This window comes from Strigops habroptila, chromosome 3, assembly GCF_004027225.2.
Source record: "Strigops habroptila isolate Jane chromosome 3, bStrHab1.2.pri, whole genome shotgun sequence".
In the NCBI taxonomy this organism is placed as follows: Eukaryota; Metazoa; Chordata; class Aves; order Psittaciformes; family Psittacidae; genus Strigops; species Strigops habroptila.
Genome location: NC_044279.2, coordinates 59,218,219 through 59,243,958, shown reverse-complemented (window position 1 = coordinate 59,243,958; position 25,740 = coordinate 59,218,219). Strand labels below are relative to the sequence as shown.

General features: G+C 38.7%; 1 protein-coding gene across 2 annotated transcripts; it reads right to left on the bottom strand.

Annotated features, from left to right (window-relative positions):
* Positions 1–6: 6 nt before the first annotated feature.
* On the bottom strand, positions 7–25,686 carry CASC1 (cancer susceptibility 1). Of its 2 annotated transcripts, XM_030479180.1 has the most exons (15): positions 25,660–25,686; positions 24,597–24,617; positions 19,308–19,399; positions 17,961–18,062; positions 14,955–15,092; positions 12,745–12,891; positions 11,480–11,583; positions 9,263–9,560; positions 7,389–7,497; positions 4,584–4,750; positions 3,489–3,633; positions 2,474–2,688; positions 1,642–1,809; positions 1,311–1,424; positions 7–351 (listed from the first exon to the last, which is right to left on the bottom strand). In XM_030479180.1, the coding sequence occupies exons 3-15, from the start codon at positions 19,329–19,331 to the stop codon at positions 76–78; spliced, it is 2,007 nt and encodes a 668-aa protein (XP_030335040.1). In that variant the 5' UTR covers positions 19,332–19,399; positions 24,597–24,617; positions 25,660–25,686; the 3' UTR covers positions 7–75. The 2 variants fall into 2 exon arrangements, with proteins under 2 accessions (XP_030335040.1, XP_030335041.1); XM_030479181.1 differs by lacking the exons at positions 24,597–24,617; positions 25,660–25,686 and adding an exon at positions 20,905–20,974 and having other exon boundaries at positions 130–547.
* Between the last annotated feature and the right edge of the window lie 54 nt (positions 25,687–25,740).

The following is a 25,740-nucleotide window of genomic DNA, read 5'->3' as shown; positions in this document are numbered from 1 at the left end:
AAAGGATTTGAGACTTGAAATGTAACTTTATTGAAAGCTTTTGATAATAAAGTTTTAAAGGGAAGCATGCAGTACTTAAGAGTATGTTAAAACTCTTGTAGCAAGGAGTAGCTGATATACAACATCAATAAACAGGAAGCTAGCTGTTTCCACTTTATCTACTGCTTCTTTGCTGGAAAAGTCCTTAAGCATATGGTAGATTGTGGAGTGAAATTCAGAATTTTCCTCAATCTCTTCTGAAAAAGCTTCACTGGTTTCGGTGAGCTTAAGCTTTTGTGCTTTCTGGCCATTAAATAGATAAAGAGACCAGTCTTTGTCTTTGACAGATTCTGCTTTAAGATGCTCACTTACCTATTGCAGAAAAAAATGAGCTGTAAGATGAAGCCCATGACACTGACAGAGTATAAATTCTAGATGAAAATTAAAGTTCTTGTATACTCATCAATGTAATACAGAAACAAACTCAAGGTGCAGCTTTGAACCCCTAAACCAAAAGACTGTGTACCAAGTACTGTATCAACAGCAACATCTTCTGTCTCATTTGCCTCTGTAAAATATAAGGTTTGGTCACTCTAGCAGCTGCTCCTGACTCCTGTGGACAAAGGAGCTAGGTGCAACAGGCCTCATTTGTTTTAGTTCTTGCTCTTGGGATGAAGTATTAAGCTAAATATTTGTATTTCACATGCATTTAACTCAGGAGAGGGGGAGAGCTGCTCAAGATTTCAACAGTATGGTATGTTCTGTATCTACAACCACAGCTGGGACTATTTTTCTGTCTGTCTGCCTGGGAGAAGTTTTAACCACATCTATGTTAGTTCACAGATGGAAATATATCAATGCTTATTTCCCCCCTTTACACTAGGGAACAAATTAAACCCCATATGATGAGAAGAAATTTTCATATATGAATTAGAAAACTTGCAGATCAGATTTGCTATACAAGAGGACCCCTATAGTAGGAGACTTCATGAAAATTGGCATCCAGCTCTATCATCCCAGCTTTGACCACAGCCTCAATAGGTGACCCATCAGTTCTACACCCTAGCGCATCAGCAAGTTCTCTGTTACTGAGATGTGTGTCCAGGTAGAGATCTGACATCCATGAGCTAAGAAGCAGGCTCTGAAGCTTTACTGACACACACACCCACTGAATGCTGGTAAGCAGACCACAAATCTTAAGAGCCTAGGCAGGGGTTGAAGGCACGGTTTGAGATGAGTGTAACTTATGTAAGTTAATTGTTTCTGTCTCTTCAACTGTGACATAACGCTTATGCTGGTTTTCTCTAGAAGTTTGACCTAAATCCACAAACCTTGAACACTACTTGCTCTTGACCAGCCTCTAGATTCCACTTGCTCCTGGCAAAAGCAAAAGCAGATGCAAGCAGTGCCATCTGTTGATAGGCCTTAGCTTCTGCTATGGGTGCCTGTAATACAAAAGTACAAGTTAGGAAATCTATGTATTGTGCAGTCTAATTCCCTGTTCTACAAAAAACATGATTTAACCACAATTCACTGGCTAACCTGCCAGAGTTGTGTACTTTTCACCTGACTCTGCACAGCAGGTCTTCATACAAGAAAATGTTACCTAAGTGAAAAATCAGTGGGAAAAACAACAGGAAAACCCTCCACTCTTGCACTCACCTTCTTGTTCAGAGAGAGGTACGTGTAAGAACACTCTCCTGGAAAAATATTCACACCAGCTTTTTTCAAAACTTCTCTTAGGTTAAGTGGACTTATCCATTTTCCTGTGATGTGGGAAAGCACCTCCTTCTCTTCCACCACTACTGAAGACAACATACACTGATTACCCTGTTGTACAAACCAGTAAAAGCAATTTACTGGTCATGAAAGCTCAACTTACCAGTCATAAAAGCTATTTTCTGCTTCAGGCATCAAATATTAGTATCTATCTATCTCCTCTACTCTGAAGAAACGCAATTTTCTGTAGGATTTCAGAAATGACACTGGCCTACTGGCCCATGCTTATGCTCATACTGACTCTTTGAAAATCATGTCTATTACTGAACTGACTTACACAGGAATGAGCATATGGATAACCATGTGTAACACCACCTTTAGAAGGAACAAGCAGCATTAGTATTAGGTTGCCTGAAATGCTTTTATTTCTCTTGGTATAGGTGGGAGGAGAGAGGAATGATTTTTAAGCCTCTAGCTGGTGACACTGTCTTGAATTCAGCAAGGTACTAGCACTATCAAAGCATTTACAGGAACTTCGCAGAAACAATTATACAGATTCTTTCTCCTGACCAGTTCACAGAAAATAACTGAAATTAAATTACTAGTACTGTTCCTTACAGTGCTTGGAAAGGAAAGAGATCTTCCTTCATTTTCACTGGCACAGTGGGATTCAAATTGCTCTTGTGGAAGCACCCCAAGTTCTTAATAAAGGTCACTGTAATAATTCTTTTTTTTCTTCTTAAATTGCAAGTGGTTTATAAGCAAAATTATTTACCTTGATTTGTATCTGAATCACTGCAAAGACTGTAGTAACTATAAGTAGTGCTTCATCTGTGCCAGTAGGTTGCAATTCCCATCCCTGATATGGCATGTTGATATGAGCATCCTGAAGAAGTGCTATTGTATAAAAGGCCCCCATCTTAAAAGTGATACTCTTTTCTTCTGTTTCATATGTTACGTTGCTGATGTCATCAGTTCTCCACTGCTGGCCTTTACAGAAGGGATGCAAAAATACAAAGATGTATATCTAAAGCTTCTGCTCGGGATATGTACTTGGGAAGAATTAGTGAAGGCATCCCAGGTTAACTAACACTCACCCACCATTAAGACAAAATGTTAGGCATAAAATAAAGACAATTTATTTAAGGCAAAAAACTCTACACGTTATAATTGTCTTTAAGTACAAGATTAGGCTAATTTTGAAAGGAAAGCTTCTCCTTAATTTCAAAAGAAATACAGATACTGATGTAACTGTCATTTCTTACGTGCTATAAAGCTGTCCACAAAATCATTTTCAAAGTAACTTCAAACATCAAACTGTTTAAATAGGTTCTACTCTCATTAATGAATGTAAAGTCAGAGGTATGTTGTATTTATAACTAGAATATCACATTTGGGTTTTAACATTTAATTTTCATATTTTAACTTAATACTAATACATGTAGTTAGGAGCTAAGTTGGCTCAAAGTGGACTTTACATGACTTCACCCTAGCAAAACTTGATTTGTGGTATACAGGTGTACTGCTGCCCATTAAATGGTGTGTATTTTTTCTATTCATATTAAAAAGCTACAGTAAAAAGCCTCAACAAGTGGTCCATTACTAGATAGGATGCAGAAGCAAAATAGAACCAGAAACAACTGAACCAAATGAATTACCATTGAAGGTCCCAGATTATTTCTGGGCTCTGAATTGGTTCTCATCTTTACAGCTGGTTTCTGGAAATAGTCAAACTCAGCTATAAATTCCACTATTCAAACTTAAAATAAATTTATGTCCTAAATTTGTACCTGCAGGATCCCAGCGGGCTATCACAGGAGTTGCAAAATACATCACATTGTCAGAAAGCCTAAGGGTTATCTCTATTGGTGGATGTATGGCATCTTCAGCCTCTTCTGAAGGATATGGGTATGCCTCCAACCCAACATCACGTAACTTTGGCAAGGTGGGAAAAGAACATATACTATTCTTATTAGAAAATGCAGTAGCCTATGTAAGCCCATCCAATCACTTGCAGAGTTTCCTAACACACCATTTAAAATTCATTACTATTAATGGTTTGCTAATATTGCACGTTTCAAACTACAGTGTTGAAGATAGATAGTAAAACGGTGACTACCAGCAGGCCTTTGAACCCTTCATGTGCTGTCGATGGCACCCTTAAGGCAGTACCACACAGTAGATATAGCCATTTTCTAATAGATCCACAGTCTTAAAAAAAAACAACAAACAAACCACAAACAAAAGAAAACAAACCAAAAACCCAAGAGCATCTGAGAGGCAAAAGCAGATGTAATTTTAGTTTGTCCATACAGTGTCAAAGGGAATGAAAGAGGTCACATGTGACTGGTAATGCAGATCTGTGTATGCAGCTGGGAATTGATCTGCCCATAGTCCCACGTTCTTAGTTTGTATGGGAATTTCACTTATTAAAGGTTTTCCGCTTCACGGTAAAATCTGTGATGTAGGTTAGCATTGCATCAGGCTTCATAAGTGGGAAAATTAGAACATAATAGCTATAGTCCTCAAACAGCTTGGAGAGCCTGGGACCAAACTGGCAGCGTACCTTTCACGTAAGGAAAAATTAAGACCCCTTCTCTTTGCTTTTACTTTGCCCAAGAGCATTTTCCAGCACAACGATCTGTGCTAGCCGTGCTGATGACCACTGAGCCATGGTGACCACCTCTGTAAGTGCAGGCCAATCTGTTCCCCTCCAAAAATCGAATAAGTGTAATTGAAAAATTATTCAAACACTTGGCCCTTCAGTTTGCTGCTCAAGAAATCATGTACACTGCATCTGCACAGTGGTGTCACAGCTCAGGCACAGCTCTTCAAGGATGATAGGGAAGAGGGCTGCATAGTGTGTAACCTCTTTCCTCACTTACCTCCACCATACTCCAGTCCTTGACTTGTTTGACCTGACGTGGAACCTGCAGCGCATTGATATGGTACACACCACCCACCAGTACAAACTGCTGCAAGTCAACAATGTTTTCATCTGGTTTTGCCTCTTCTTTTTCACTTGTCTCTTCCTGCATCACCGGATCCTGAACTACAAAATAACCAAACAACATAGATTAACTTGCTGCTTAAACTAAGACATTGAAATTTCCCACTTTTGCACAAAAAGTCCACATGCTCGGTGTGCTTTACACTCTGCAGCATTTCAGCACCATCTACTGGTGTTTCCCAAACCTTTTAACAATTAACTGAAATGTGGGAAAGACAGACAGCTGGACAATGAAAAGCACTTCTTGTTTTGGTACTGAGCTTTTTAACAGATGATTAATCTCTGCTCTACCCTTGTAGTCAATTCAAAATTTGTCATATAGGAATAAGGTTTTACTGACAGAGTCACATCATCACAGAAGAATTTCACAGGTATACAAGTTTATTCTGTTTCTAGATTCTAGACAGGTTTAATAAGAGTGTATGGATATGAAAAGAAATAAGGCAAATAAAAAGATATAAGGCATCTCATATATAAGATATAAGGTCATGTGATGAAGCTTAAAGGTTCTATTTATGAAGAGCAAGAGGGATCAAACATGAAACAATCTTCAGATAAAAAGATAACTCATCTTTTTATACACATAATTCTCTATATATTATACATATAATTGAATTTAAGTTTTAATTAATTGGAAAATGTTATTAGAAGGCATCAATGCCATGGACAAAAATGCCTAGAAATATTTTCTTTAAAAGCTATAAAAAGCCCATATAAAATAGTGCACCAGATGTTTCAGAGGGAGGACAGAAATTACTGTTGATAGGGATTAAGAAAAAGTGTTCAATACTGTAATGCAGTAATTTCATAACTCTGTGTTATGAAATTTGCTTTTAGAGAGGGAGATAATTCAGAAAATTATAAATATCTATATAAGCTGTCTTCAAGATTTTTAAAAAAACAAGCAAAAATGGTGTTAATTTTATGAAGTCAGAAGTAGTTGCATTATGCAGATGTTTTATCCTACTGTAGTCACACAACAACATAATGTCCTTTTCCAATAAAAAAATATACAGGAAGTAAACCCCATTTTACTGCCAGCCACAGTGGCAGCTTGCATTTTAACTCACCTTTTAAAATAATAATACAAAAATAATCAAGTGTCTGCTAAACAAAACTATTCCTTCTCCCAGACTAAATTAACTTTTTAACACTGGTACAACAAAGTTAAATCCAGAGAACTGCAGTAGTTCTTGCTCTTTTCCCTGTTGTTGCATTCCTACGTTTTATCTCTCATCTACCTGGTTGCCTGTTTTCACTGAGTTTGTGGTAACTGTGTATCCTTTCAAACTCTCTTCTGAAAACCGGTTGAATGGATTTGAATATCATTAGCATGCCAACAAAAGCATAGTTTCATAAGCCTTCTCTCCTTATTAAAGCAAATCAACAAGCTAGAAGACATTCAGGTATAATTAGCACACTTCTGTGCACATACATTTCACATAATACTATTGTAGGGATTTCCTGAGCCTTACTGAAATAAAATAACAATTTCCTCCAAATAAAGCCCAAGTATATTATTTATATTCTTTATATTACCTTGAAAACCACCTTGTTTGGGTGGTCTTTAGGGTCTAGTCTGATATCCAATTGCTTGGACTGTGCTTCACAGAAAGTATGCAGTGGGGTTTGGGTTTTTTTACAAGGAAAAGGTTGTACAGGTCAGCTAAACTATGCTGAAGAGTTTGCAGTTATTTTATTTAAGACAGTACTACAAAAAAACTCACTCTTACTAAACCAAAGGACACCACAACACTGAAGAAATTTGTAACTTAACTTATGTGGACAGATAAATAGTTTCAGTTCCTAGAATTAGGCCCTCTTTTAAGCAAAGTGTATCAGCAAGCATCTCACTTTAAGCCCACGTGTCAGTAATGCTCAGTAATACTTACACAACCTGAACGCCTACTATTATATGCAATTGCCTCATTTTTATCCTGTGGAAATCGGTCTCACTAGGCAGCCTGGCAGATTCATAAAAATTATGTGTCTTACCCATAAGCATACATAAACATATGCACAACAATACACAATTGTACATAAATACAATAAACATGTACATGAACATTAATAAATAAGTGTGGGGACAAATTCCATTTTCCTACGTGTCCTGTTTTCTTTCTCCATTTAACAATCATTAATAGAAATGTCAACAAAACTCAAGTGTTATCAAAACACAGAAACATGGAATCATAGAATGGTTTGGGTTGGTAAGGACCTTAAGATCATCCAGTTCCAACCCCCTGCCATGGGCAGGGACACCTTCCACTAGACCAGGTTGCTCAAAGCCCCGTCCAACCTGGTCTTGAACACTGCCAGGGATGGGGCAGCCACAGCTTCTCTGGGCACCCTGTGCCAGTGCCTCACCACCCCCATAGTGAAGAATTTCTTCCTAACATCTAATCTAAATCTACCCTTAATATACAATTGATATATTGTATATTGATATACATATTTTTGTATATGTTATATATTATATGATATTTTATTCTATATATTATATAAATCATATTGATTTGTAGATCATTACACTGTATTGATAAACATCATAATATCGTATATTGATCTACATCAATATATTTATAAACATTATTTTTCACATGAAAATCTTTATCACGTTTCCATATATAAAATAGAATAAGTACTTTTGCAACGCTGCACATGAAAACTAACTAAATACCTAGTGATAGTGATGATATGTCCAGGATTTCTGATTTCTTCTCAGCTTCCTCCCCTGTCTCATTTACATCAGCTATGTTACTGATGTTTTCTTGGATTGAGACAACACTCTATAGAAAAAGCAAAAGACATTTTTTTAATTAGTCCAAGACATATATATGACTATACTCCATAAAGAAGAGCTACCACCTCCTTCAAGGAGGCCCAAGGAGAAAGAGTACAGTTTCTCTCTTCTAGCAACAATCTTGCTATCGGGTCAAGGTTTTTAGGAGAAATAATTTCTACCCAGTGAGCAAAAATAGTTTTGATTAAAGGTACGCTCCAACACCGGAACTGGATATATAAATAGAGATAAACATAATCACTTCCACAGCAAATTCCATCTCAAGCTCCCGAAGTACCATGCAAGCACTTAACCCTTTCAGCAGCATGTGCACTCAAAAATTCTGTTTATGCCAACTTTACAGCTAGAAAAGCGACACAAAAAAAACTTCAGCCAACGTTGAATCCAAAGCCATGCTGAAACTCTGCCAAACGCCCCCATTGCAGTTCCAGCCTGTGCCTTGCCCATAATATTTATTTCCTTTCTCACACTGCTTTCTATTTTCAAAACTTTACCCTAGACGTCCAGCCAAATTTCCAACCAGATACAAATTCATCCCTGTCACAGCAGACTCCTCTGGAAGCACAGCAGTAGACAAACAGCAGTTCAGAGCACCAGCCATTGGTTTGGAGGCACAGGCACCTCCTGTGCCCTATGCTGTGCTTGCCAGTGTGTGTGAAGAACACAAATCTCCTGAAAGAGGACAGAAGGTGAGGGGAAAGAAGCATTTACGCACATAAATGTGAGAGAAGTGAAGGCAGAGCCAGACAGGAGGACAGGCTGCGGTAGCTGAGAGAAGTGAGGCCTTCAGAGGGAACATGAAAATTCAAAAAAAGGGATTGAGAGAAAGAGAGTAAGACCTGGGAAAGAAAGAGAGAGAATGAAATGAGGAGATTGAAGGAAGTCTGAAAAACGTAGGTGAAAACTGCCAAAAGACAAGATTTGTCACACAAAAAAGAAAAAAAGGAACTAAGAAAAATGGGATTTCAAGCACTGATTTACTACAAAGGTGTTAAAATGCAAAGATTATGGCTCCAAACATATTAAGAAGACATAAAACATGATGTCTTACAGTTATTTGTGCAGAAATTTTAGCTAGAGAACCTGAGTCACTTATTTGCAGGTCACAGATGATATCAAAATTTAAAAACCCAACCCAGTGAGAAAAATACAAAACCAAGCAACCTTCACAACACCTGAAGCCAACATACTCCATTGAAGAGTGCCGAGAAAGAGAACCTGCAGCCAGAAAGAGTGTTTGGGAAGCCCTTAAGGGCAAAGCTTCAGCACACAGACATGGAGCAGCCAAGTAACTGTGGAACCAAGACCTGCTGAACTCTGAATCCCATTCTGCACGCTGTGAATTTTCCCAATATTGGATTCCTGCAATGATTTTATGGTATTGTCAGTTTCTCATAAGCAGAATCCATGCATCTGGACATATGTCACAGATATATGGAAGTACCTTACAACGGCACCTGATATTCCTCATGGCTTGATCCTACTCTTAAACTACCAACCGAATGCCAACACACGCATGCCAACTGCACAGCAACTACCCCACCCTGTCCAAACCTCCCCCTCTACCTTCTGTACAACAATCTTCGGTCATCCATCTCTCCACTCCCTTGAGAAGATTTATGACACAGTATAAAATATTTAAGAACTTGGCACTCTCAGGCACAGGACACATTAAGAAGCTATTACACTGCGACTGGGCCTCGAGTAACAGCAGCAATGTAGAACATCCTTTGGCGAGGTTTTTTACCTACCTTTCTCCTATCCCATGTTTCTTCAGCAGGCATGCTGGGCTCTTCTTTAGCAGGTATGCTGGGCTCTTCATTGGCTTTGTTTCCCTCTTCTCCTGGTTCTTCTACATCGTCTTTTGAATCCTGTGTTAACTCTTTGCTATCTAAGACTTCCAATTTTGGCACACTCTGACACTGCAGCCAAAGTGGAGACACATGATCATAATGAGTATGCAATATGCGAACAGCAACACTGCTCACAGCCAGTGACTTTGGAAGATCAAATCCATGCTGTGCATCACAAAACACATGATTTTTGAACCTGTAAACAGGAGTTTAAAAAATAACATTCCCTAGTAAGACTGGCAGCACTTATTTTTATATTTCTTCATAAGTATTCAAATCAACATTCTGCATTAAAAGTCACCTAGATTCTCTTTTGTCACATGGCACAATCTAAGAAATAGAGTCACGATACGCTTCCTGTCTTGTACTGACAGCTGCCTGTCAGCCCCTCCAGAAAAGCTGTAACTGCATTAAGGGGATCAGGAGCTGCAAAAATAACTGACCTGATAGGATGACAATGAGGCAGAATCAGGCAGCAGCTCTTCTAAACAGCGCATTCCTGGTAGAACTGACTAATTTAACGGGCAAATCCTACATAGGTGAAGCCACTAGCTGTCTGTGTTACATCAGTCTCAGCATCTTTCACATAAAACCCAAGGAGATACAAAGATGTAAAGGTAAATTCAACACTCAACAGTCTTACACAGCTACTGATCCTTGGGACAGTGTAGGAAAAAGGCTAGAGCAGGCATAGGAAGCCAACTTGCATTAGGTAGAGTGTCTAAGTTATGAACTTGGGTTATTTCATCAGCCATAGAAGTTTGTTGTTCATTGCAATTCCTGCCCAACCAAAGCCAGAACTTACTTTTGGACAAGATCTGGTCACAAGTTCTAAAAAATCTAGTAAAGCAACATCTATTTTTGGATTCTTGCTTAAAAATTTTAAGCACATTTCTAAGATGACCAAAAAGCCTTAACACTAACCCAGATGGAATCTTCCTGAAGGTTAGTCTGACATTGTTCAGCATCCAGCCTTCTAGTTACCTTAGCAAAGCTTACAGCAACAGGTCCTTAGTCAAGGCTAAGTCCTTTTACCAATTTATTTCTCATATTTGCGGAGTGGGAGTAGGAAGTCCACTCAAAAATTTTGTTCTGAAAAGCATATCAATCAAACAGCAATCTACTAAAAAATATTCTAGATTCAGAACCTACTATGGAAGATATTCAAATCCCAGGCTCTAGAATATTTTATCTAACAGAGAACTGCGCACAGAGCATCATTCAGCACTTTGCAAGCAACTGTAACAGCTTAGAAGCTATTTAATACATCAACAAGAAACACTACTTCCAGAGGAATTTCAATTCTTTGCATGGGTTTTATTGTTTTCCTTTAAAAAGTGTCTGGCAGTAACAGGGTTCTACTGTAGAATTTTAAGAAACAAATCATATATCTTTTTTCATCTATATTTTTATATATATATTTATTTATACATATATACATAGAATCATAGAATCAACTAAGTTGGAAAAGAACTTTAAGATCATCAAGTCCAACAGTTACTCCAAGTCTGCCAAGTCCACCACTAAACCACGTCACTAAGGGCCTTGTCTACACGGTGATGGTAGACTCCACCACTTCCCTGGGCAGCCTGTTGCAATACCTGACAACCCTTTTGGTGAAAAACTTTTTCCTAATATCCAGTCTAAACCTTTCCTGGCTCAGCTTGAGACAGTTACTTCTTGTCCTATTGAATGTTACTTGGGAGACCAGCCACCTCCTCACTCCGTCCTCCTTTCAGGTAGTTGTAGAGAGCAATAAGACCCCCCTGAGCCTTCTCTTCTCCAGACTAAACAATCCCAGTTCCCTCAACTGTTCCTCAGAAGACTTGTGTTCCAGACCCTTCACCAGCTTTGTCGCCCTTCTCTAGACCCAATCCAGCAACTCAATCTCTCTGCTGTAGTGAGGCATATATAAACCACTCCTGTTTCTTTAATAAAACTCTGATGTAACCAGCATTTTCCTTAGCAACAGGATGGTATGAAATCCATCAGTTGGGAGTCTGTAGAATGAACGCTATTCGACATGAAAAAGATTACAGGAAACTGGTTCTTGGTGTTTACTTGGTTAGACAAGGCCAGGCCTCATTTCAAATCAAGAATTTCAGTATTCTATACCTTACTTTCTTCTTCAGGTTGACCCAGATACAGAAAGTGACATTTTTATCCTTTATGACTGCATGCATATTTCCAGTTTCAGAATCTTCACACATACAGGCTGTCTACAAAGGAAAAAAAACTTTTTTTTTTAAATCATGGGGGGTTTTTTATTTATATCACTTTGATTTACTTACATTTACACTTGAATAAAATAAACAAAACATACAGGAATAAAAGTACACCAGACAAAGCTCATGTACATTGTATTTATGTACTAAAATATGACAGTTATAAACTCAAATCTCTTCGCTAGAATTTGAACTGTGTTCTTTTTCTTCCTCTGACTTCATCAAGTCTGTCAGTCAAATACTGCAAAATACAGGATCTCACATTATTCCCTTCAGTGGTACTGCCCTTTAGCAGGTGCCCTCAAAAATACTTCTCAGGACAAGTTAAAAACAAAAGGACTTACTGAGCAATAATGGACTTCCTATCCCACAGTCACTGCACAGATTATAATTTTGTCAATATAAAACTCATGAAATTATAATTCCATTAGGAGTTTAATCCTAAACTCAGTAAAGACAATCAAGAATTTAAAATGACTTAATTTGCAGAGGGTTTTGACCGTGAACATACAACTGGTTCACTATTTCCTTTAGTCCTTTTCCTTTTTTTGTTTCCTCCAGAAATAGTATTTCACTAAACATACTTACATATATGATTAATATACTTAAAATAGCAAACAAGATTGCTACCTATACATGCAACCCAGAAAACTGACTCCCAAGTACATTTTCATTTTCTTGTTTAAATATCCTTTACTCTTCCCAAGATCTTAGTTTTAAAAATATTTTAGTAATATGATTAAAAAACGTGTACAAGCCAACCTCGTGACCAGCTTTTCACATTTGCAATTTTTTTGTACAATCAACTAGCTTTAATTTAAATCACTGAGACAAAACAGGAAACAGATTTCATACAGTCCCCCTTGTTCTCCATAACTCCAAATCTCACAAAGTTTCACAATAATTTGATCTTAAATATCTAACGGATGGGAATTTCCACTGTAAAGCTAAGATTTTCAGGGGGTTTGAAGAATTACAAGTCTGGTACCTGCTATCCACACGATTTGGAAACTCAAATGCCAAATTTTGAAACTCACATACTAACCTCTATGCCAGTTTAAGATCAAACACAAACAACCATCACATCAAGACACTTGTAGCTAACCTTGTGTGCACTGTGCCTATTACAGCTCTGAAGTAGTAAATCTTACTTACTTTAAGCAGGTGCTCTGTAGCTCCATTGTACTTCTCCTGAAGCAGATTCTGCAATTCCAGAATAGATTCCTGGTACTGGACTATTTCTTTTTCTGTTATCTGATTTGATGGTGCATCCAATAAAAGAAACTGCAACTTCTCAATTAACTAGAAGACATTATATGTGGGACAAGTACCTCTAGTTTGATATCATCCTTAATATACTGTGTGTTCTGTCATAAAAAACGAGGCAAACTTGCTTCCTTTGTACTTAAATGTATCATCTTGGTCATAGAAATAATCTTCTTCTATTATATCTCTAGAAATCGTGCTAAGCCAGCATTATCAGTCAACCATGCAAAGTGCTGGAAATTCCAGGGTCAAGTCTGCCTGCCTTTATCCCTCTAATTCAATTCCTTTATTCCTTAACCTGTGGGCTGTGAAATCTTAGCTTATGAAATAGATCATTTATTGAATGGGATTGGTCACATGAGGAAACCTTTTGGTCAAAAATTAGGTTTAATAAAAAGTTTACAGCTTTACTTTGGAACCCTATTTTCTAAAGTAACAGTTTCAACTATGAAATCTTAAAAAAAAACCCAAACAACAACCAAACAATAGAAAGACAGAATTACATTCTAATTCTCAGAACAATCCTTCGCATGAAGTTTGGAACTCTGTAATAACATTGTTGTCTTATTAGCATTACATGCTAATATTATATTATAATACCATTAGCACTACATGCTAACATCTAAACATCTAAATGCTTACAGAGAACTAAAAAATTCCCATCTGGCCAAAGTAACCTGCAGCACTCAGATGAAGGGAGGATCTGATTATATTTATGCCTTCCTTCCAGACTGGCCTGATTCTTCTTCCCCTTCACCTGTGGAATCACAGTGCTATTGCTTATTTAGTGTGTTAAAGCAGCAGCAGAATTGTAACACCTTCAACATGGTCTGCCCTGATAGCGAGGTGGTCCCTGTCAACTCCGAACTGCTGATCTTTTCATAGCTTTTAACAGTTCCTCTAAAACCTCTAAAAGCATGTACAACAGGAAATCATAGAATCATATCGAATCACAGAATGGTTTGGGTTGGGAGGGACATTAAAGCTTATCTAGTTCCAATCCCCTGACATGGGCAGGGACACCTTTCACTAGACCAGGTCGCTCAAAGCCCCATCCAACCTGGCCTTGAGCACTGCCAGGGATGCTCAGGTGTTTTAGACCAAGAGAAGGCAGACCATCTTTGACATCACCTTGCCTTTCCAGCAGGGGTGAAACAAAATTGCCTATATTCTAGTATCACATGAATATGCTACTGAGCATACAGTACATGGCAGTGCACGTTTAGAGGATGTGGGGTAGCTGTAACTGCTCCAGTGTTGAATGGAAAACACAGAGCGGGGGGAGGAAGTGTGTTTGTGGGAAAGATGTGACAGCAAGGAGAAGAGTGGTGAGAAGGAGCGGAAGCGGGCAATTGCAAGGCTTTTTGCTTGGGTTGCAGTGTAGAAGAGAGGAACGGGAGGAGTTATCTGTTGAAATTCATGGAAGGGACTAGCACATTCCCTGCTGGCTAAGAAAAAGGCAGTATATGGAGGGTGACAGCTGCAGCACCCAGCAAGCGCTGCAAGACAGGAAATTTAACACTCGGAACCAAACCAGCTCAATGAAATTTGTATTACACATGCAACTTTCACCCCCAAATTCTGGAAGACCCCCTTTAACTTACTGAAAAACACTGTAAAGTTAGCATAAATTAAAATAAAATCCTAATTTACAGAGCAGCCACAAATTGCTTAAAATTGCTTGGCAAGCCTTCAGTGGTTGGTGGTTTGCATTTTGGGTACTTCTGCTCTTACATAACACTTTACTGGCTGTAAGTGTTTGTTACACAATAAGGCTGCTGTCCACTGAAGCACCTATATATGACATGAGCTTACATGTTCTGCCTCACGACTGTCTAAAATGTATGTAGCAGGGAACGCGGATGTTGGAATACCAGAACTCAGTGTGGAAACATTACACACAAATCCCTTAAACACACTGCATATTTAAAGTCAATAGGCATCTTCTTCAGAGTTAATAAATCTGTAATTAAAAATAATGTAAAAACTGAAGCAAAATTTCTGGGTCATGAAGAAAAAGAAAAAAAGGAAGGGGGAGGGGGCTGTTAAGGATATGTTCTGGTAAGCTTAAACTGAAAAAATACCATTTTATCACTTACATTTAGCACCTGTTCCCCTTTCTCCATCACAAGTTTAATGTCCTTATTTTGATCTTCACGCCATAAACTCATGAAAGTATTTATTTCCCACAGTACAGCTGGGTCAGGATTTTCATCACAACTGAGGTAATGCTCCCACTACAGAAATGTTCAAAGAAAAGTAGATACAGGCACGTGGTACAAATGACTATCATTATTACAACAAAAAGGATTCTGAAAGACAAATATATTACAGTGATTGATACAATCACACCCGCACCTAAACAGGACTGTAACACCACCTGGCTTATCACTATGCAAAAAAACCAAAACAGGTTTACTTCGATATACTGCGTTAAGATACTTCTTCCCACCTAACATTTGCTGTTTATACTCACTCATTTATCAGTGGTTTCTATTCTGCTAGTAGGTAGAGCGTGCATGTCTACAAAAGCAATGAATTCAGTACCTGCCACAAATGAGGGGCTGAATGACTAAATGAGTGAGAACATAAATGAGGAATGGGGGCAGGTGGAAGAGGCAGATGGTTCTCAAAGCAGATACTGCCAACAAAACTGAAAATTCCTACACTTGCAATAAAGCTGCTTAGGAACATTCTACTCCTTTCTCTGCCTCTGAAGGAGAGATTTCCTCCTCCTTAGCAGCATAATTCAGCTATTACAAAATCCTCTGGTGGGAATGTGAAATCCAAGATTATTTTTTTTAATAATTTTCTTTTCAAATCAATTATTGGTCATTCTTATAGGTGGGGGAAGAAAAAAGAAACCAGCAACAGGCTAAACCCACTTAACTCTACATGAGCCTAACAGTGGCTCATGGGATTAATTTATCACCTATAATTTTTTTCATCCATATAGGAAGTTATTAGCAAACACTGCCTCCCTGTTTGCTGTGAAGATTAATAACGCAATGTTACTGAAGATTGCATTACAATGTAAAATGGATCTTTTAAAGCAAAAGCACTTGTATAATTGCATTCCCAACCACTTCCACAACCATTTCCACTGAGTTCAAAAAACGCAGTAATAGCTGAGTGCTCAGGGCACTGGAAATTCCTGTATAAAAGACTGATCAGTCTTCAGTAATTGAAACACCCAATTTCTTTTTTTTACATCTTTGCACTTACAGGAGAGCTTCAGTTTCATCATCAGGAAAACATGTCTTTTTAAAAATGACAGCACTTGTTCCTTGAGAAAAAGGATAAATTTCCTGATAATTTGTAAATGCATCTGTTAATCTGAACTGAAATAGATGTGGAAACTCAGCATTTAGTATTATGCATTTATTTTGCCCTAAATATTCTTAACAACATACTAACACAAACGCTGGTATTTTCTATAATCTACCAGTATTGTATTTGAAGATCTATTTTTAAAATAATAGTTCTATTTTGCCATTACTTTAAAAAACAAAAACAAAAATCTAATGTTCCTCCTTCCAAGAAATACTCATCAGAAACACTCTTCCCTTTCGAAATGACCAACAGAGTCTCTTGTTCACAAGGATAATAAAGTCAGAGTATGTCATCTACTGAAAAAGGTAATAAAAATCATCCTAAGGTGTTAAGATGTAACTGTGCAGTTACCATGCTGCACCCTTGTGGCAACGAAGGCTCAGGGCACAGCGGGCTATACCACGAAGAGTGTAAGCAGCAAGCCTAGGACTGTTCCTCTGCAGGGCTCCTGAGGCCACATCTGCAGTGCTGCATCCAGTTTTGTGTCCCTCAGTACCAGTAAATTGGCGGGGCAAGAGGAGAGACCGTAAGATGGCTGAGCTTTGCTAGTTTGGACTAACAAATGCAATCCACCAGTACCTACAGAGGGGTATAGAGGAGACAGGGGCAAGCTTGCTTTAGAGGTGCACAGAGATGATGTATTATGACACTTAGGCAATGATCACCAGCTGTAACATGGGAAATGCCAATTGCATTTAAAAAAACCTGTTACAATGAGAGTGGTAAAGCAATCCAAAAAGTTGCTCAGAGATACTGTGGTATCCCCATCCTTAGAAATTTTCAAAACCCAGCTGAGCACCTTGCCCTAGCTTCAGAGTTTGCCCTGCTTTGTGCAGGAGGTTGAACTACATGAATTTCAGAAGTCCGTTCTAACATGATTTATCCTGTGATTCTAAATCTGTTCCACAGAGGATTTATAAAGGATTAAGTGATACACAAGACAAAAAGAAAATCCTTGTGTCCACAAGTCTATTTCACCTTACCTGGAGCCAAACTGACCAAATCTTGTATCTGACTGTTAATGAATGATGTTTCTGCAAGATGGATTCACAAGAGTAGAAATGTTCTACTAGTGTATTTCTACGCCTTACTATTTAAAATTTATCTTTACAGGTACACAGTAGTATTGGGTGATGATTCGGCCACCACGTCTGTCACCCTAAACCGCAGACATTAACTCTTAGCCCTGATATCTGACCTAGGTTTGTGTCATGCCCTTCAAAGTTTTGGCCAACCTCTCTCCAAATGATGACCTGTGATATCCAGGAACCATAAATGTTGCCAATTGTCTCAAATTCGTCAAAAGATATTCTTAAGCACTGGTGGAGCTTTTTTTTAAAAAAATTTTTTTTTTTTGGTGGAATATTTAAAACTAGAATGAAAACAAATAGAAAAGAAAGGACAAATACCAGAAAATCTGAAATTGCAATTCTTTCTGACTACTGGGGTAAGCTGTGAGTCTCCAGTCTTAATACTGTAATACCAGTATTAATAATTAGTACCAGTAATACTCAGGGTGAGTATTAATACTAATACTCACCCAGACAAGCTCCTCTTTGCTCATGTTTCTTTTCTGTGTACAACAATATATAGAAGATAGAAAAGAGTGAGCATGGCCAGTTACTACCTCAGGATGAAACTTGAAATGCAGCCATAGCACACACCTAAACTCAAGAAATGGAAACTCCTGGATCCTGCAATGGAGACATAGCTGAAGTCTCTTCATTGTTGAACCTCTGTAACACTGGGCAGATTTTGGAAAGCAAGCTTACCTTTGCATGTGCTCTATAATCGATTTTCCACTGCTCTGCAGACAAAAACTTCTGTTCCAGTGAATGAAGCTCTGCCAGTTCAGCCTCCCTTCGTTCTCGATCCTATTAATATATATAGATATATATATCAAACAGAGGAGTTAAATATTTACTTCTTACAATTGTTTTATATCAAAGAAAAAAATGGGATATTTGAATTTAGTTATCATTTAAGCAAATACAAACACTGAAAACTTGCTTTTTTATAAAACATTTAATTGAGAAGACTGCAGAAGTTCGCAATATGTTATTGTCATCACATTAGTTGCTGAGCCATATGATAAACATAATGTTTCATATGATTGTTAACCTCTCGCTTGAACAGCTTATATATCATCATCTGGAAAATAGCTTGAACAAGAGCTGCTAAAAAATGTAAGCATATGCTGGAAAAATGTGTGCAAGATTATTTTATTTTTTTCCTTATAATTTCTATTATTTCAAATTCCTCATCTTCCTAAGGTAAAAAATACTCTGTGAAGGACAGGAGACGCAGGCAGGAGTGACTTTTTGGGGGGGAAGGGGAGGAGGGGATAAAAAATAAGAAAACAAGAAAAACAGAAAAAAATAAAATGTAGTAGATCCTCTTTTTTAAAAAAAAACCCAAACCCCACAAAAATATTTAGGTATTACCAATTACTTTTTGTTCTGAATTTGAGTCTTCTCAGAAAAATAAATACACATATTCTCATACATATGCACATATACACATGCGCACACACAAATCAATGTATCTGCCCTAATATGTAACCACTTAAGGAATTTATACCAAAATATTCTTGCCACAGCTGTATCAAATGTAATTACAGGGAACACAAAAAATTCATCCAATTGAAAGTATAGTGGAAATAGAAGGGGGATTTATTTAAACTGGAGTATCACACATGGCAAAAGTTAACGTATTTAACCACAGCGTCTTTATGTATCAAAACCAGGCAAGACTATCTCATGTCATGGAATTTTTCTGAATCAAAGCAACACTATGCCAACCATTTGCTTAGTGAAAGAATACTATACCAAAAAAACCAGCCCCATTTCCCTTGACTTTGGGTGCATTATGTTTTACTAATCCAGCTTACCACCTTCTCCATTTGTAGGATCTTATACAAGAGTACCTTTGCAGTGGCTTGGCTAGATTTTTCATAATTAATTTTAATCTAGTGATGCTTGAAAATTTCCTCTATATTGTTCCCAACACTAAGGACATAAGGAAATTAATTTCTATTCTGACACTAAATTACTAATGTTTTACAGACCTTGTCACAATTTAAAAATAGGATTAGATTTTTTCGGTGAGTACAAACTAACTTTTGCTGCAAGCTTTGCCATCATCTCTTGTTCAATTCTCTCCTTTTCAAGTCTTGCTGCTTCTTCTAGTTCAGCTTGAATTCTGGCTTCCTCTGAAGATCAGGAAATATATCGAAAGCATAATTATATTTTGCTTAATAAAACCAGACAAGTTATTTTATTAGCTGTAATAACAAAACCACCATAAAAATGAGAAACACAAGCGTGTATCTTATATTGTGCAGAAATCTTCCCAATTAATTTGAATCATTGTACTAAAACACACTACCTATGGTGCTACCCCTATTGGCCTGGGTCAACACAATCGGAGAAAAGCATCAGCAAGCCCTCTTTTTGCCCTCAGAAACAGCAACAGGAGTGCCCTCTCCTTCTATCTACGGCTTCAGTGGACCCAGGTTCTTAATCCAAAGCACATGGTGAAACTGAGCAGTTCAGTCCCAAGTTACTCTCCTCCTCTCCTAAAACCTTTGGTTTCCTACAACTCAAATTTATAGTTATTTGTTCATTGAAATACCCTTCAGGATCAGTTACTCCTGATCACAGTTTTAGCTTTTCTTTGCTGCCATAGGGTCTAGAAAAAGGGATAGGATGTGAGTACTAAGTAAAATTGTTTTCAACCTCTAAGCCTTCAGCCTGGCTAGCACAGCCTGTGCATCAATCTAGATGTTCCCAAACAGCAGCTTGGATGTCACCCCCTACACATAAATCACTTCAAGTGTATGTGTTGCACAGAGGCAAGAGCAACAGCAGTTCGCAAATCTGCCTCTGCTCACCTTAGCTGCTACTCCCACCCACAAAGATTACTAGTGATTGGTAGTGGCTTACTAGCAGTCACAGCATGCCCAAGACCACACCAGGACGGATTAAGGGCAGAAAGGGAAGAAGAGATGGATCGGATGTTCAGCCAGGGGTATCGGCTTGTGATACTAAACTGCAGAAGTAGATACATTCCGATGGTGAGGATGGGCAAGCCATGCGACTGGGATTTCATTTTAAGGGATAGAGTGATACATAATAGAAAGGTCTTGAAGAAGTGGGTGAATCAGTCACTCAAGTAGACAGAAGAAGCCCAAGCAAACTACACTTTAATCTGTCCTGGTTTGTAGTCACCTTAACTGCTACCCCTTCAGAACACCAGCTAGACCCCTGCCAACATACATATTCTGTTGGCCGCCTCTGGTAAGAGTCCTTTTCAGGGAATTTCTCTTGACTACTGACAACTAGGCTTGGGGGGGGGGGGGATTAAAAAGAAATGCAATGTTTTGTGGTTTTCTAACTTGTTGAGAATATTTCAAAAGGTAATATTAAAAGAGAGGAGGAAAAAAAAAATAATCCAGTTGTTCCAGCCATCCTCCTTCCAAAGTTCTTAACTGCAGTCGAAATAGCTAGCGAAAAAAGTAAGGCTCTAAGGAAAGTGAGATGCGGTAACATGTAAGACAGAAATTGTCCCACACAAGAAAAGAGGAAGGAGTCACTCGTGTTTGTGAAATAGAGACAGATAGTGATGTACATATCATTTAGGAAATTACTTTCTGTCCATTTATTTAAAATAAGGGACTTGTGCCATCATATTCCCTACAAATGAAGTGAACAGTACCTTCCTCTCTCCGCCTCCTTTCTTCTTCTTCTCTCTGTAATCTCAGTAGTTCAGCTTTCTTGTTGGCACCAGACTTAATGTTTGCAACAAATTAAAAGAAAACAAACATCAATATTATTGTAATACATTTGGGAGGTATTTGCCTTCTATAAGTTTGATCTTCTAATGTGATCCCTGAAATAAGATTTGGACTCCCTCCATAGTCAGTGAAGACTCCAGAATGGCAATACACATCCTGGACTCAATTTTCTTCTAATTTTCATGATGCAGTGTATGTTCTTACAGTTAATATATTATTCTATGCTAGACATTCCTGAACACAGCCACAATAGGAGAATATTAAAATCTCTTGGTTTAAAGTAGAAATTGAATAACATGGTAGATCTGCTAAGAAAGCAGATGTTACAGCTTCAAACATTTTAGGAACTACTGGGAAATATATTTTGGGAAATAGGCAACTCTGGCATTTGGAAGCATCCAATTCACAAGATGACTAACAAAGAGTTCTCTTTTCTGTCATAAAAGCCTCACGGCAACTCAAGACAGTTAACTGATTGACCTCTAGGCTAATCCTAAAATAACTGTATTTTAAATTTGGGGTTCTCAGAAATTATCTTCCTTCTTATTTCTTTGTGGTCTGGGTATACATTAAAAGAAAAAAAAAAAGACAATGTAAGTAACATACAAAATCTACTGTCATGTAACAGACTAACCAAAATAAAACACTTAGTTTTGTCCTATAATTCACAGTATTCATAGAGTTCTCACTGATGATGCACATAAAAATTTGATAATTGGATGTGTACACACGAGACCACGTTGTCTTCAAGAGATTTGAACAGCTAGAATGTGGCAAGCATAATTTTCTTTGGATTTGAAGATGTTACTAACCACATTAATACCCAAAAAATCTAAGTCAAAACATCTGGTTTTACCAACTAAGATGATTTCCTGTCAATGAAGTAGCAAAAGCATCCTAAGATTGCAGTCCTCACCAAGAACAATTACTAAGGACTAAATTATCTTTATTCAGTTTTACTCAGTGTTTACACAGGTAACACTGCTGCTGCCTATGTAATACACTTGCAGCCAATGTGCCCTGAGTCCACCTGGGGTGGATGGAATGGTATCAGGGAGAAGTGCTGTTCCTGAAGGCAGATGCTGTAAAGACAAGGCCTGAATACAGCATATTTTTTTAAACAGAAAAAATGAAAAAAACAGAAGGGAAGGGGGTGGGTGTGGTGGGGGGCGGAGTGGGAAAGATGAGCCATGAATCAAAACATGTTTGCGGAGCTTGTAAAAACAAGGACTCTGATTCTGTATTGAACTGCAAAACCAATTCACAGCCAACATTAATGTTTATGAATGGGACAGATAAGGTTAGGTTTTGTACACATAAGAAAGTAAGCCATGATATTCTGCATAGGCTCTGGCATACAGAGAAAACGAAGAGTGACAGCAGCCTAAACTAGGGTTGGAAGAGCAAAGGTATGGATGACAAAAGACATCGAAGAAAACAAGTTACTTGCATTTGGTGGTGTATATGTACTAGCTGAACAGTGCTACTCTACCACTGACACACACAAAAGACAATTAAATCAAATCAAATGAAATGTTTACTGTTTTAAACCAGAAAATATAGAATGCAAATGGGTTCAGAGTGAGAGGAGATGCATCTTCTGCTTAGGCATCTAACCTGGATGCTGCACATCAGAGAGCTGAATCCCAAGTCCCCATGCCATCACTGGTGAGAGGCAAAGACTTACAAGGATTCAGTCAGGGAAGGTAAACTAACTACAACAGGACAAGTTTCATCCACGGTGTCAGCAACAGAATATAACTGGATGGTATCACAATGCAAATACGCACTAAAGATCTGTTAGGAATCCAATGTTTCTCTTCTGCAGAGAAACAGGTACAGAACGGTACCAAACCAGCACAGTAGCATAGTGCCCATCTTGGAATAAAGAAGGAGTTCCAACAAAGCTGACAGGGAGAGACAACAAGAGAGGACTTAAGTCCAGACAGGTGTAAAAGAACACAATGGTATTATGAAGTCTTCCTGTCCACTCCATCCGCGTATTCCTAATAACTCGGTAAATACTGTTACAAGTGACCCAGTTGAGAGCAAACTTAGAAATAATTACGGAGGCCCTTCGTCATTCACCACACAAAAAGCATGTTACAAACACTGTTATTTCACATTTTGATTTGACCAGCGTATTTTCAGATCTAACGACTTAAAAGCTATTTACTTAACTTTGCATGGCAATAAATATATACATAAATGTAAATTTGAATACAAAGGTTATCACGAAGCTTGAACAAAAACGATGGTGAAAAGTTAGTGCCAACCACAAATGTACACCCACTGAATTAATGTGCATCCTGGCACATTTGTTACCAAAGCGTTTATTTGCAAAATTATCCCAGAAGAAAGTCAGTAAATCTCACAATTCTACCCATTAAGATTTCAGGGAAGAATCAGTTCCTTCCAGTTCAAAATAATAATTTTTTACTACTTTTTTTTCAGTGAAAATGGAAAACCTGATTGTTTCAATTGCTCATAATCACTTTTTAGTCAATTTCTTTTCACATTCTTATGATTTTACATAGTGCTGACAAAACTGAGCTCCACAGTTCTCCAAGGACTACATTTGAATAGGATCTATTTTGGGGGGAGGGGTGGATAATTTTGTTATCACCAAATTAAGAATAATCGACAGGATGAATTTATGCAATACAGTTTCCTGAGGAGTTCTATCTGTTGTCCCCACAGCCTATCATGTTATGTGTCCAGCCTGTGGCACAAAGCCAGGACACTGGCTCTCTGCCTGGGCAGCAGCTGCCAAGCAAAACACACAGAGGCTGCGCTCACCATCTCCTCTCTGGTAGGTCTGCAGGAACACGACTCAGACTCCTTGCAAACAGCACATAACCTTAGTGTCCTGGAATCGTTAGGGTTGGAAGGGGCCTCTGGAGACCGTCCAGTCCAACCCACTGCCAAGGCAGGGCCACCCAGAGCAGGTTACACTGGAACACGTCTAGGCAGGTTTTGAATGTCTCCAAAGAGGGAGACTCCACAACCCCCCGAGCAATCTGTTCCAGAGCTCTGCCACCCTCAGTGTAAAGAAGTCCTTCCTCATGTTGAGGTGAAACTTCTTGTGTTTCAGTTTATGGCCGTTGCTCCTCGTCCTGTCACTGGGCACCTCTGAAAAGAGTCTGGCACCATCTCTGTAGAGATATTGATCTGCACTAATGAGATCCCCTCTCAATCTTCTCTTCTCCAGACTAAACAGGCCCAGCTCCCACAATCTCTGCTTATAAGAGAGATGCTCCAGATTGGGCCCAACCAACTGGCCCATCATAAATAAATATTAAAAAGTAAAATTAAAAAAAAAAAAACACAAAAAAAAAAAAAAAAAAAAAAAAAAAACTTTTTTCTTTTTAAAAAGTACATTTGCATAGTATCAAGATATGACAACACCTTTATTATGACAGATCCTCTGAAAAACACTGTTTTGTAGATATTAAGTCCAGAATAACTGATGCTTACTTCGATTTCAGCATGAAGTGCTTTGTAATTTTACTCATATAATTTCCAAAATAACAGAGTTGTGCTGGTGCACTAAATGAACACCAAAAGGGTCAAAATGCTGTATGTGAACTAGAGCGTATTTCTGATTACTTACCTTTTTTTTGTTTTTGGGACCCTAGAAGATCAGGGGAGAAAAAAAAAAAAAAAAGAAAATTAACCACTAACACATGACTTTGGACCACCATAATTTACCAGGCTAGGTCACGCTTATGGTTATACAAGTGTACCTACTTATTCCCACTGTTAAAAAAAAAAAAAAAAAAAAAAAGACGACATATAATTTAGTTCAAGACATAATTCAGTCAAAAAAATGTTTTCAGTGTTTTCTGAACTCATCAACTGATACCATGCGCTATTCCTAATAACACTAAATTACATCATGCAGTGACCTAGGACACAGAAACCCCACTGAGCCTTTTGCCATACATAGGGAAACTGCATTTGAAGAAATGTAATTAGGGGTCTTCTCCAAACGACAACAGGAAATAAGAACAGACCCTAGAAAGCCCAACAGCGAATCTCTTATTTGATTTACTAATTATCCTTTCTGTGCAACGTCTAAATAGTGTCATGTGATTTTACACAACCTCGGTGTGATTAATTACCCACATGAGACCACTCCCTGTGGGTGGAGAAAAGACCACGGGCTGCGCGGAGGAACGTGGAGAAGTTTGTTACGGTAGAACGATTCTGACCCCAGAGGTGTAGTTCCCTCCGAGCTGGGATTCACACTCAGCAGCCACAGCACCAAACCACAGCGCCAGGGGGGTTGCAGGAAAGTCAACATGCCCCTCGGGTGATTTTTTTTTAGTCTTAAATCCTTTTTTCCATATACCAATACTTCAGGAGCCAATGCGGAATACCTCCATCCACCCTTACCCACTTCCCCGCCTCACCAGCACCTCAAGGCACCAGTTACCGCTTTACCCACAGGAGCCCAGCGCCCTGTGACTACCCCAGCACTCCCGGGCCCACCGCACGGGCAGAGGCTGCTACCGCCCGCAGCAGCAGCTGAATGCGCAGGTGCAGCTCCGCGGCCTCACGGCCGGCACCGGCAGCTCGGTCCTTGGGGCCGGGCGGCAGCAGCCCCGTCCCTCTGAGATAGGGGCCCCGGGACAAGGACAAGGGACGAGGCCCAGATCGCAGCCCGCTCTCACCATGGCGCCGCCGCCGCCACCGCCGCGTTGCCTAGGCGACCGGCCCCGTCCCCCACGTGCTCCCCGCCACCAATGGCGTGC